The following is a 13,040-nucleotide window of genomic DNA, read 5'->3' on the forward strand; positions in this document are numbered from 1 at the left end:
TCCACAGAGCCATCTCATCACACCCTTGGAAGCAACCAGCCCTGCGGCAGGGGACTGGCTCCAAAGGGGGGAGCTAAGGCTGCCATTTCCCAACTGTCTTCCAGGCACATTTCAAGGACATTTATGCTGATAGCATTTATGATATTTAATAAATATCACACAATTCCAACTCAAAGAATAACAATCTTCAGCATCAAACTTAAAGCTGTAGAACATCACTGTTTTACTTAGGGTTCTCTAGGGAAACAGAACCAATAAGAGATATCTGTAAATAGAAGATTTTATGAAACTGTCTCATACAACTATGGGGACACACAAGTCCAAATTCCATAGGGCAGGCAGCAAACTGGCAACTCCAAAGCAAGTCAGTGTTCAATGAACTCCTCAGGAGACGCTGGCTAGCCAAAGAAGTGAAGGTCCTCTCTCTTTCTCCCTTAAAAGTCTTTAACTGATTGATTAAATCCAGTTGACTGAATTCTCTCACTGCGGAAGACACCCTTCATTGATGTCATCAGTCACGGTGCAGTCAATTGACTGATGATTTAATAAACCCACCTTCTGGTTTATTAACCAGCCACAATTGTCCTTGCAGTAATGGTTAGGCCAGTGCTTGCTTGACCAGACACCTGACACCATCCCCTGACCAAGTTGACACATGAACCAAACATCACAGTCCAACCCTTTTCAACTTGGCAGTTATATACATCTCCTTAAACCATACTTTATCTCTAAGTAGAGTACAATAACAGACACATATTTCCCCTAACAATACTCAGCTGTCCTGCACACAACCAGAAACGCACTAAATCTCTCCAGAATAGGGTGCAAGTCCTTGGGTAACATTGACTCTTAAACTTGATTTCCTTTAACTTAAATACTGCAAAATGAACAACACTGCTTATGTCATATGATAAGAGGATAAGATGAAGAAGAAAACAAAGATATTTGCTTTAAGGACATATACAAATATACTCATTTAAGGACATATACAAACAAAGGAGGAAATATTCATGCCATCATGTTCCTCATTTCTGTAACTGGTCACTTGGTCATAGTTCATATTTATCACGACCTTCTTCCACTACACATTCCATGTTCCCTTTACCCTCAGCAAGCACTTCAGCTGGCCGCGGTTCTTTGTCTGTTGGGGTCACCCAAACCTTCATTCCTGAAGTTTCTTGGCCGTTGGTAGTCCTGCCTGGATTGGGTTGTTGCAGTTTTCCATTGATTTAATCACAGGGCATGGCAGTACTAAGAGACGCCCCAGGGGATCTGCTGTATTCCAGGGAAACTCTTCTTTACCTCCATTGTGTAGTTGCAGTGCTACTTCCCCTTTATAGTCAGGATCAATCACCCCAGCCAGTACAGTAATCCCCTTCCTAGCCTGTTGATTCAGAGGCAAGAGAAGCCCAAAGTGGGCAGGTGGCAGTCTTAACTTCCAGTTCAGTGGGATTATTGTTGTGTCTCCTGGTGGAGCATCCTCCTTTTGGAACTAAGACTTGTAGACCAGCAGAGCTTAAGCTTGCGGGGAAAGGAAGCAAAAATTTTCCTGGTGGATCACTAGGAGGGTTACTGAGTGGTGCCACTCCTGTTTCTACCCCTTGATTCCTGGACCCATGAATCCTGGCTATGGGAGAAACAGCACCATAGAGTGGACGCTGATTCAGAGCATACACAGCCTCCTGGAGAACACTGCCCCAGCCCTGCAAGGTATTGCCACCTATCTGGCGCTGTAGTTGAGTCTTCAACAGGCCATTCCACTGTTCTATCAACCCAGCTGCCTCTGGATGATGGGGAACATGGTAAGACCACAGAATTCCACGAGCATGTGCCCATCCCCTCACTTAATTTGCTGTGAAGTGGGTTCCTTGGTCAGAAGCAATGCTGTGTGGAATACCATGACGGTGGATGAGGCATTCCGTAAGTCCACAGATGGTAGTTTCGGCAAAAGCATTTTGTGCAGGGAAGGCAAACCCATATCTGGAGTTTGTGTCTATTCCAGTAAGAACAAATCGCTGCCCCTTCCATGACGGAAGTGGTCCAATGTAATCAACCTGCCACCAGGTAGCAGGTTGATCACCCCGGGAAATGGTGCCATATCGGGGACTGAGTGTGGGTCTCTGCTGCTAGCAGATTGGACACTCAGCAGTGGCTGTAGCCAGGTCAGCCTTGGTGAGTAGAAGTCCATGTTGCTGAGCCCATGCGTAACCTCCATCCCTACCACCCTGACCACTTTGTTCATGAGCCCATTGGGCAATGACAGGAGTCGCTGGGCAAAGAGGCTGACTGGTATCCACCGAATAGGTCACCTTATCCATTTGATTATTAAAATCTTCCTCTGATGAAGTCACCCTCTGGTGAGCATTCACATGGGACACAAATATCTTCATGATTTTTGCCCACTCAGAAAGGTCTATCCACATACCTCTTCCCCAACATCTTTGTCACCAATTTTCCAATCATGTGCCTGACCATCCAGCCAAACTATTAGCAACAGCCCAGGAATCAGTATACAAACGCACCTCTGGCCAGTTCTCCTTCCAAGCAAAGTGAACAGCCAGGTGCACTGCTCAAAGTTCTTCCCATTGGGAGGATTCCCCCTCACCACTGTCCTTCAGGGACATCCCAGAAAGGGGCTGCAGTGCCGCAGATGTCCACTTTCAGATGGTGCCTGCATATCGTGCAGAACCATCTGTAAACCAGGCCTGAGTTTTCTCTTCCTCAGTCAACTGATTGTAAGGAACTACCCAAGACACCATAGCTGTGGGCTGGGAAAGAGAAGGTAAGGTGGAAGGAGTGGGGGCCATGGGTATTTGGGCCCCTTCCTCATATAAATTACTTGTGCCTTCAGGACCCGCTTGAGCTCTATGTCATACATAACCATTTCCATTTTATGATGGAGTGCTGCTGTGCACGCCCAACTTTATGGCTTGGCAGGTCGGACAAAACCCAGCTCATGATGGGTGTGCTGGTTTGAATGTATTATGCTCCCCAAACGCCATTATCTTTGATGCAATCTTGTGGGGCAGATATTTTAGTGCTGATTAGATTGGAATTATTTGAGTGTTTCCATGGAGATGCACCCCACCCATCTGTGGGTGATGACTCTGATTGGATAATTTCCATGGAGGTGTTACCCCACCCATTCAGGGTGGGTCTAAATTCAATCACTGGAGCCATATAAATGAGCTGACAAATTGAAGGAACTCAGTGCAGCTGAGAGTGAACTTTTGAAGAGGAGCTACAGCCAAGAGGGATACTTTGAAGAAAGCATAGGGGCTGCAGATGAGAGACATTTTGAAGACAGCTGTTGAAAGCAGACTCTTGCTCCAGGGAAGCTAAGAGAGCACAGATACCCCAAGTGCAACTAAGAGTGACATTTTTGAGCAACTGCAGCCTAGAGAGGAATGTCCGGGGAGAAAGCCATTTTGAAACCAGAACTTTGGAGCAGATGCCAGCCACGTGCCTTCTCAGCTAACAGAGGTTTCCCGGACACCATTGGCCATCCTCCAGTGAAGGTATCCGATTGCTGATGCATTACCTTGGACACTTTATGGCCTTCAGACTGTAACTTTGTAACCAAATAAACCCCTTTTATAAAAGCCAATCCATCTCTGGTGTTTTGCATTCTGGCAGCACTAGCAAACTAGAACAATGGGTAACTCAGGTCTCATGCTAACTTGATTGCCCATGGTTAAACATTCTGTCTCTACTAAGGCCCAGTAGCAGGCCAACAGCTGTTTCTCAAAATCCTAAGGGCCTGCATTGTGATTCTCCTATAGGAGCCTGCCAAAGGCTCCACACAGCACCTCCATTTGCCACTGACACTTCCAGCACCATTGGATCTGTTGGATCATATGGGCCGAGTGGCAGAGCAGCTTGCAGAGCAGCTTGCACCGCAGCCTGGACCTGTCACAGAGCCTCATCTTGTTCCAGTCCCCAATCAAAACTAGAAGCTTTTCTGGTCACTTGGTAAATGGGCTGGAGTAGCAAACCCAAATGAGAAATATGTTCTCTCCAAAATCCAAAGAGGCCAACTAGGCATTGTACCTCTCTTTTTCTCGTAGGAGGCCAGATGCAACAGCTTATCCTTCACCGTAGAAGGGATTTCCCAACATGTTCCACACCACTGGACACAGAAATTTTACTGAGGTGGAAGGTTCCTATATTTTTCTTGGATTTATCTCCCATCCTCTGACACGCAAATGCCTTACCAACAAATCTAGAGAAGTTGCTACTTCTTGGTCACTAGGTCCAATCAACATGATATCATCAATATAATGGATCAGTGTGATGTTTTGTGGAAGGGAGAAACGATCAAGATCCCTGCGGACAATATTATGACATAGGGCTGGAGAGCTGATACACCCCTGAGGGAGCACAGTGAAGGTACACTGCTGGCCCTGCCAGCTGAGTGCAAACTGTTTCTGGTGGTCCTTACTAACAGATATTGAGAAACAAGCTGTTCTAGTTTGCTAATGCTGCTGGAATGCAAATCACCAGATATGGATTGGCTTTTATAAAAGGGGGTTTATTTGGTTACACAGTTACAGTCTTAAGGCCATAAAGTGTCCAAGGTAATGCATCAACAACTGGGTACCTTCACTGGAGGATGGCCAATGGCGTCCAGAAAACCTCTGTTGGCTGGGAAGGCACGTGGCTGTCATCTGCTCCAAATTCTGGTTTCAAAATGGCTTTCTCCCAGGACATTCCTCGCTAGGCTTCAGCTTCCCAAAAATGTCACTCTTAGTTGCTCTTGGGGCGTTTGTCCTCTCTAAGCTTCTCCGAAGCAAAAGTCTGCTTTCAACAGCCATCTTCAAACTCTTTCTCAGCTGCAGCAGCTACTCTCTCATCTTCTGTGCATTCTTCAAAGTGTTCCTCTTGGCTGTGGCTCCTCCTCAAAATGTCACTCACAGCTGCACTAAGTTCCTTCTGTTTGTCAGTTCATTTATATGGCTCCAGTGATTTAATTTAGACCCACCCTGAATGGATGGGATAACACCTCCATGGAAATTATCCAATCAGAGTCATCACCCACAATTGGGTGGGGCACATCTCCATGGAAACACTCAAAGAAATACAGTCTAATCACCATTGATATGTCTGCCCACACAAGACTACATCAAAGATAATGGCGTTTTGGGGGACATAATACATTCAAACCAGCACACAAGCATTTGCCAGGTCAATAGCTGCATACCAGGTACCAGGGGATGTGTTGATTTGCTCAAGCCATGATACCACATCTGGAACAGCAACTGCAATTGGAGTCACCACCTGGTTAAGCTTACGATAATCCACTGTCATCTTCCAAGACCCATCTGTTTTCTGCACAGGCTAAATAGAAGAGTTGAATGGGGATGTGGTGGGAATCACCACCCCTGTATCCTTCAAGTCCTTAAGAGTGGCATTAATCTCTGCAGTCCCTCCAGGAAATCCAGTATTGCTTCTGATTTACTATTTTGCTAGGCAGGGGCAGTTATAGTGGCTTCCACTTGGCCTTTCTCACCATAACAGCCCTCATTCCATGAGTCAGGGAACCAATGTGAGGATTCTGCCAGTTGCTGAGTATATGTCTATTCCAATTATGCATTCCGGAACTGGGGAAAAAAACAGAATGGGTCCAAAGACCCACTGGACCCACTGTGAGACGGACCTGAGCTAAAAGTCCATCGATCACCTGACCTCCATAAGCCCCTACTGTGACTGGTAGACCACAGTGACATTTTGGGTCTCCTAAGCCAGTGTCTAATAATCCCCTAAATATCTGATCATTTCCTTTTCCCCAATGCAGTTAGCCTGGTAGAAGGCCGTAGGTGCCCTGGGGAAGGCTGGAAGGAAGATTAATAGCATAAATTTTTGGCAGTGTAACAGGGTCCTTCCCCAAGAGTACCCGGCCTTCCTCTCATTCAAGGGGCTCTGGATCTGTAAACTGTCTCAAGTCTGGGAATTGATTATGGGGCCGTGACTCTCTGTTTTTGTAATTCAAGGTAGACTTTTGTTCACTCACCTAGAATTCTTCTGCTTATACAGATCAAACAAGAATTTAGTAGACTGCACATCTATTTTACTACGAGGTACTCCATGATCTACTAGCCAATGCCATAAGTTCTGCGAGTCAGATTTTGACTGCTACTTGGAGCCTGTTTTCCATTATGGTAGCCATGCCCACCTTACCTTTGGCAATTAACTGCTACCACGTGGCTTCTGCCGACTCGGGATCCGATGATCCCACTGTGTTTAAGGATTCCAGCTCAGTGACAGCAGTTCCCACAGTAATATCAGGCCTACAGAGAAGGGCAACCACAGAGCTCCTCAGGGAAGATGGAGCTAGCCTCACAAATTTATTCCTCACAGTCCTTGTAAAAGGTGTGTCCTCTGGACATTCCAGGGATGTGTGAGAAGGTCTTCCAGGATAAATCCACTCCAAATTCCAATCTCTCTAAGCCTCTGAATCCCCTCCTCTACATTATAGGGCAGTTCTGGCATTTCAACCTCAGGTAATGTCAGCCACCTGTTGATTCATGTTTCAGCCAACCACCCAGTTAACTTCCTTTCTACCCTCTCGAGCTACAACACTGAGTGCAGAATCTCTGCTTAGTGGGCCCATATCAGTAAATTCAGCCTGATCCAACTTTATATTCCTCCCACCATTGTCCCACACCCTTCACATCCATTCCCACACATATTCCCCTGATTTCTGTCTATATAAATTGGAAAACTCATACAATTCTTTTGGAGTATAGTGTACTTCCTCACGGGTCAAACTTTGTACCTCATCCTTCCAGGCCTGTTGGGACTTTAGTCTAGTTATAGGTCTTGAAGCAAAAACTGGTGGTGTGGGTGGGTCACAAAAAGAATCAGAAGTATCCCTCAAGCCATTTACCTCAGGACATCCCGTTGCAGTTTCATCTTGTGAAACGGGATTAATCTCTCCAGACAGAGGAGTAAGGGCTGCTTCCTCAGGGGAGGTGATTACAGGTTCAGCAGGCACAGAGGTTGGATGGTAGGCTCCTCGGGGCAGTCTGGAGGTCTGGAAGCTGTTTCATCAAAGCAGACTGGAGGTTGGGTAGCTGTCTCCTCAGGGCAGACTGGAAGTGAGGGGGCTCTTTCCTCGGGGCAGAACATTACAGGTTTATCTTGCAAAGACTCAGCAGAATCCAGAGTTCCAATGTCCTCACTGCCATTATTATCAATCCATATGTCCCCATCCCAAGTTTCAGGATCCCATTCTTTCCCAATCAATGCCTTTACTTTAACAGCAGACACCCTGAGAGGTTGAGATTTTAGTTTACGTTGTAAATCTGCAACTTGCACAATGAGCTTCTGGGTCTGGTTTTCAGAAATCTCAAGTCTGCCACCACAGGAAGTAAGATTTTCTTTCAGGGCATACACAGAAACCTTTACATCTGTCATACAGCACTTAAGTTTCAAATCTGAAGACTTTAGCTCGTCCTTTTCTCTTATAACTTTATCCAGCGTATCTAAGAGCAACCAGCCAACATCATTATACCTCTTAACTCCACAAAACTCTGTAAAGGTGTCAAAAACACTGTCATTCTGGAGCCTTGCTTCATACAAGAGTATGATTAGGAGAATCAAACAGTGATTTTTGTGTATCTCCACTGCCAACCCACGCCACAGACTGTCAGTGCCATCTTGATTATTGGAAATGGATTCATGAGTGCCTCTGAGTCTTATCAGAGTAGAAAACCAATTGTGGATTTTTTCTCAGCAGTGGTCCTGGGGGAGCACGGCTGGGCAGGGGAACCTGCTCGGAGATCCCAGAGACACTACGCCAAGTCTGCTGGTTTGTGAGACATCGAGAGAAAGGGGCAGGGGCTGGGGCTGAAATGAAATGAAGGCTTGGTCTCTTGCGGTGGCCTTGAATCTCCAGGAACCGGGGGGATTTGAATATTGAGGCTGTCCTTCCTCCCTGACTACCCGTACAAGCACCCCGCATTCAGGGCGGATGGCTCCAGCAACATACCCAGGCTGAGTTCTCTGGCTGGACCCCACAAGAATCATTTCCCCACTCATTGCGGGGACAAGGTGGAGAACTGACTTGAGAGGTGTAGGTGACTCACAGATGCCATCTGCTGGTTAGTTAGAGAAAGTGTATGTCACCAGTGTTTCTGAAAAATTAGATAGGGTTCTTTTTTTTTTTTTTTTACAAATTAAAAGAATCCTGTTGAGCAGAGCAAATGCCAAGAGGCCAAAAACAACAGAAAATCTCAATGCATATGATAAAACCAGACGATATGGAGAATCCAACTCCAAACACACAAATCAAGTTATCTGAAGAAACAATGTTCCTCGCAGAATTAATTAAAGAAACACAATCGAGGAACGAAAGCATGGCAAAGGATTTAAAGGACATCAAGAAGACCATGGCCCAGGATATAAGCTACATAAAGAAGACCCTAGAAGAGCATAAAGAAGACATTGCAAGGCTAAATAAAAAAATGGAAGATCTTATGGAAATAAAAGAAACTGTTGGCCAAATTAAAAAGACTCTGGATAATCACAATACAAGACTAGAGGAAGCTGAACAACATCTCAGTGTCCTAGAAGTCCACAGAAGCTGTGCGACACGCCAGCGGCCTGGCCTCTCTGGGATGCATGATGCTTGCCCACATGTCCTCTCGTGGCTGCTGGGACCCTGCTTAGGAATGCACCTGCCGCCCAGTGCCCTGGAGGAGAGAGCTCCTGGAGAGGCCTGGTTTTATGTTTTAAAGCATAAAACTGTATTGAAGAATCCTTAAAATTACAAACCAGAATTCTTCTCATTTCATTTTTTTCTTCTACTCACCTTCCAAAGCGGGGAAATGTCTTCTCTGAATAAGACCAACTTGGATTAAATTGGAAAATACTGAAGGTCTTTTGAAATGCTATTGTACACAAAACCTTATAAATGAAACTTTTATGAGAACTGACCAAAAATTTGGAAAAACCAAAAAAGAGAGAGCAGGGCTACACAATGATTTTCAGTTTAAGAGGCTCTGAACATGGTTTCTGTTACAAACATGGATTATAAAGAACAAGAGAAAAATGGCTGTGTACACATAAAATTGTGCTCAAATGTCTAAAAGTTTTTTGCTTTAAAATTTAAAAATCTTTGTTATGTAGAAAAATCAATAAAATGAAGTAATTGTGTCAAGAAAATTCAATTTGGAAAAAAAAAAAAAAAAGAAAACCAATTGTGAAGGCCCATTTTAAGATTCTGTTTCTCAAGAACCACTCCCAGTACCAAGCTGTATTAGTTAGGGTTCTCTAGGGAAACAGAATCAACAAGAAATATCTATAACTACAAGATTTATAAAAGTGTCTTACGCAACTGTGGGTATGCATGAGTCCAAATTCTGCAGGGCAGGCAGCAAACTGGCAACTCCAGTGAAGATGTTCAATGAACTCCTCAGGAAACGAACTGGCAACTTAACTCCTCAGGAAATGCTTTGCTGGTTAGCTGAAGAAGAAGTGAAGGTCCTCTAACTTTCTTCCTTAAAAGTCTTCAACTGATTGGATTAAATCCAGCTGATTGAATTCTCTCATTGCAGGAGACACGCCCATCATTGATGTAATCAGTCACAGCTGCAGCCAATTGACTGATGATTTAATAAACCACCCATCTGGTTTATTAACCAGCCACAAATGTCCTTGCAGTAATGGTTAGGACAGTGCTTGCTTGGCCAGACACCTGGACACCATCACCTGGCCAAGTTGACACATGAACCTAACCATCACAATCACCAATTCATGAAAAATAAGACAACAGAGGAATCTTAAAGATGAGTTAATGAGTATGACTCTAATACATATTGGGTATTGGTCAACCAAACAACCTGAGCCTATAAGGGGTTAATGTATTGGGGGGCTGGGAGGCTGGGAGAAAGAATAAAAGATGCTTGTTTTTTTAAGCAGAAAGTGAGCTAAATTCAGAGATGCTCTTGGATGAACAAAAAATCTTCCAAAGTCTTGAGAGGTTTTATCTCCAGGAAGTACATTTATGAGTCCTTTCTTTTGAATAACACACACCAGCTGACCACCCAGATCTACACCAGCTGACCACCCAGGGCCATACCACCTGACTGCCCAGGTCTACACAAGCTGACCACTCGGGTCCACACCAGCTGACCACTGAGAAGCTGTGCGACAGGCCAGCGGCCTGGCCTCTCTGGGATGCATGATGCTTGCCCACATGTCCTCTCGTGGCTGCTGGGACCCTGCTTAGGAATGCACCTGCCGCCTAGTGCCCTGGAGGAGAGAGCTCCTGGAGAGGCCTGGTTTTATGTTTTAACGCATAAAACTGTATTGAAGATGAGCTCTGTAATTGGAGGTTATCTAAATAATAAGAATAATTTTTTAACTGCTGACACCAACAGTTCCCAACCTGTTTTCATATCTAAGGTGTTCTCCTAAACTGCTGACTTGAAAAAAAGCAAAAACAAAAACAAAATCATCTGTGACCAACTGAAAGCAACAAGTGCTACCTAAAATCTGAAGCATGCTTTCCTTCAAAGGAAAACATTCTTAGATGTTTAGAGGCAGACCAGCCCCAGATCACTCTGTGGTTTGGCAGGCTCACCATACACTGATCCTGTTTACCCTAGGAAAAGCCGATTGGAAAAGCTGCAAGGCAGCGTCACGGCAGTGGGGACAGCGGGGGACAGGCGGTACTCACGCTCTGGGGATGCCCAAGGGCGGCCTCGTGCTGCAGCCTCACCCTCTGAGGTGCCATCACATCGTCCTGGAGGAAAAAGCACACTTTAGACTCCCAGGAAATTTCTTACTCGGGGCATGGTTCTGGATTTCCTTCTACTCAAAAAAAGGTAAATATCTACAGAGCTATACTGTTTTCCCCAAAGGAAGACCACAGCCCACCTGTGCCAAGGACAAGGACTCTGCGTAAAGTGAATCCCCACAGGGCGCCCATGTCCAGGAACGGCAGGCGAGGCCACACAGGAGACCCTCCTGCTGAAAATGAGGAATACAGCAGGATAAAACATACATGTGAAAATCTAAGCAACCAAGAATTGACACATGTAATTATAGCTTGGTTACTTAGGTGTTTATTCTCCTGATACATTGTAATGTAGCCAAAAGGTAAACACTTGTAACTGTTACAACTCTCTGAACTGTCCCGGGCTGCCTGGACACTTTGCTCCGTGACTGAACTGGGCAACCTCACAATAATCTCGTGACCCTGGACTTCTCTTGTCTCGGGACTTAAAAGTCTTGTGGCTCCATTTACAGCCTCCTTAATGTTTATCGATGAAGACACCTGGGCCACCCACCCCAATTCCCACCTTGTCGCACCAGGTAGGGCTAGAGCTAACCAGAGCCTGACACACGCCACAGCACAGAACTTCAACCAATAGCAGCCCACGCCTCACTGTAATACTAAACATCACGTCCACAAGCCTATCATGCCGCTATTTTCCTTATGCACATCCTATGACCAAGTGTTCAAGCTGTCTGTGCGTGCTCCGTAACTGCACCATCTCTAACCGTGTCAGCTCAAGCCACTGCACTCTTTCTCATAGGCCCACCTTCGCCAAGATGCTGTGAAACTCTCAGGCACTCTCCAGTTTGGGGAGAAAGATCCGAGGCCTACCGGCCTCCCATTCTCCTTGCATCACGCTTGGCAATAAAAGCTCTTTCTCTCTTTGAAACCTGGTGTCATACATTGGCTGTTATGTGCATCAGGCAACATCTTCTTACACGTCAGCCGGCCAACAAAAAAAAAAAAAACAGGTCAAAATGCCCAAAGAGGCGCATGGCACGTGTAGATCCTCAGAGCACCAAGTCCCAGAAGGGGGTGAGCCAGTGCACGTGACTCCCCCAGCAGGCTTGGGCAGGGCAGGGTGAGGAGGGAAGGGAAACCCTTGAGGGGATGCACGGAGGGCTCACCTCTCCAGAGCTCTCCTGGAGCCAGAGCTGTGGATTTAGTTTAAAGTGACCCCATAGGACCAAGGGTTGGGACCTCAACATGCCTTTTTGGGGGGACATAATTTGATCTCCAACAGATGCCAAGACACAGATTCAAGAATCCCAAGGGGTTTAAATAAAAGGAAACCACAAGTTAGACATATCAGAAGGCAACATCAGAAAACCCCAGAGACAAGTGTGTGATGGTTGGGGTCACGTGTCAGCTTGGCCAGGTGATGGTGCCCAGTTGTCTGGTAAAGCAAGCACTGTGAGGCCATTTCATGGACTTAAATCATCAGTCAGTTGACTGCATCTATGGCTGATGATGTCTACAATCAACGGAGGGGATGGCCTTCAGCAATGAGAGGCATTTTAGACAATCAGCTAAAGGCTTTAAAAGGAGAGGTGGTGATTTCAGCATCAGAAGAGAGAACTTTTGTCTCTACTTCAGCCAGCCAGCTTCTCCTGTGGAATGCATCAAAATCCTTCACTGGAGTTCCCAGCTTGAGGCCTGCCCTAGGGAACCTGGGCTCATGCATCCCCACAGTTACATGAGATAATTTTATAAAATCTCATTTTGTTTACAGCACTCTCCTGTTGGTTGTTTCCCTAGAGAACCCTGACTAATACATAAAAAAAAATCCCAAGAGTTCCCAGAGAAAAAAGGATAGGTTTACATTCAAAAGAGAGAGAGATGGACTTGTGGCAACAACAGAAGTTGACAGAACAAGAAAACAAAGGTGTAAGCATTTTATTTAAAGGTACAAAAATACCCAATAACCAACTAAAAATAATAATATAAATATCAGTCATTGGTGAGATATATATCTTTAATTGAGCAATAAGAGGAACTAAGAAAGGTATGTGTATCTTGCATTCTGTGTGAATATGAATATGCCAGCTCACAAACCAGATGTTTTCTTGCAAAATGGCCTTAGAAGCATTGTGATAATTAAATGACTGAGGAATAGGCAGGCTGAGAAGAAGCCAGTGCAGCTGGTGAGAAGAGGTGAGACAGAGGAAAATGGAGGGAATGGAGGGGGTGGAGGGTGTTCTGGTTTGCTAAGGCTGCCGGAATGCAAAACACCAGAAATGGACTGGCTTTTATAAAA

The 13,040-nt window shown here is 45.4% G+C and overlaps 1 protein-coding gene across 8 annotated transcripts in view; it reads right to left on the reverse strand.

Annotated features, from left to right (window-relative positions):
* The window catches only part of B3GNTL1 (UDP-GlcNAc:betaGal beta-1,3-N-acetylglucosaminyltransferase like 1), a 238,622-nt gene that overhangs the window by 140,817 nt on the left and 84,765 nt on the right, over window positions 1-13,040 (reverse strand). For 4 of the 8 annotated variants that reach the window (XM_037810620.1, XM_037810616.1, XM_037810618.1 and 1 more), the window contains exon 5: window positions 10,682-10,747. The exons of 1 other annotated variant lie outside the window; for it this stretch is intronic. In XM_037810620.1, coding sequence (XP_037666548.1) covers window positions 10,682-10,747 — 66 coding nt within the window. Of the gene's footprint in view, window positions 1-10,681; window positions 10,748-10,881; window positions 10,975-13,040 lie in introns of all 8 variants that reach the window. 3 more of the 8 variants (XM_037810617.1, XM_037810613.1, XM_037810614.1) reach the window with 1 other exon arrangement.

The sequence above is a fragment of the Choloepus didactylus genome, chromosome 18 (assembly GCF_015220235.1).
Source record: "Choloepus didactylus isolate mChoDid1 chromosome 18, mChoDid1.pri, whole genome shotgun sequence".
Classification (NCBI taxonomy): domain Eukaryota; kingdom Metazoa; phylum Chordata; class Mammalia; order Pilosa; family Megalonychidae; genus Choloepus; species Choloepus didactylus.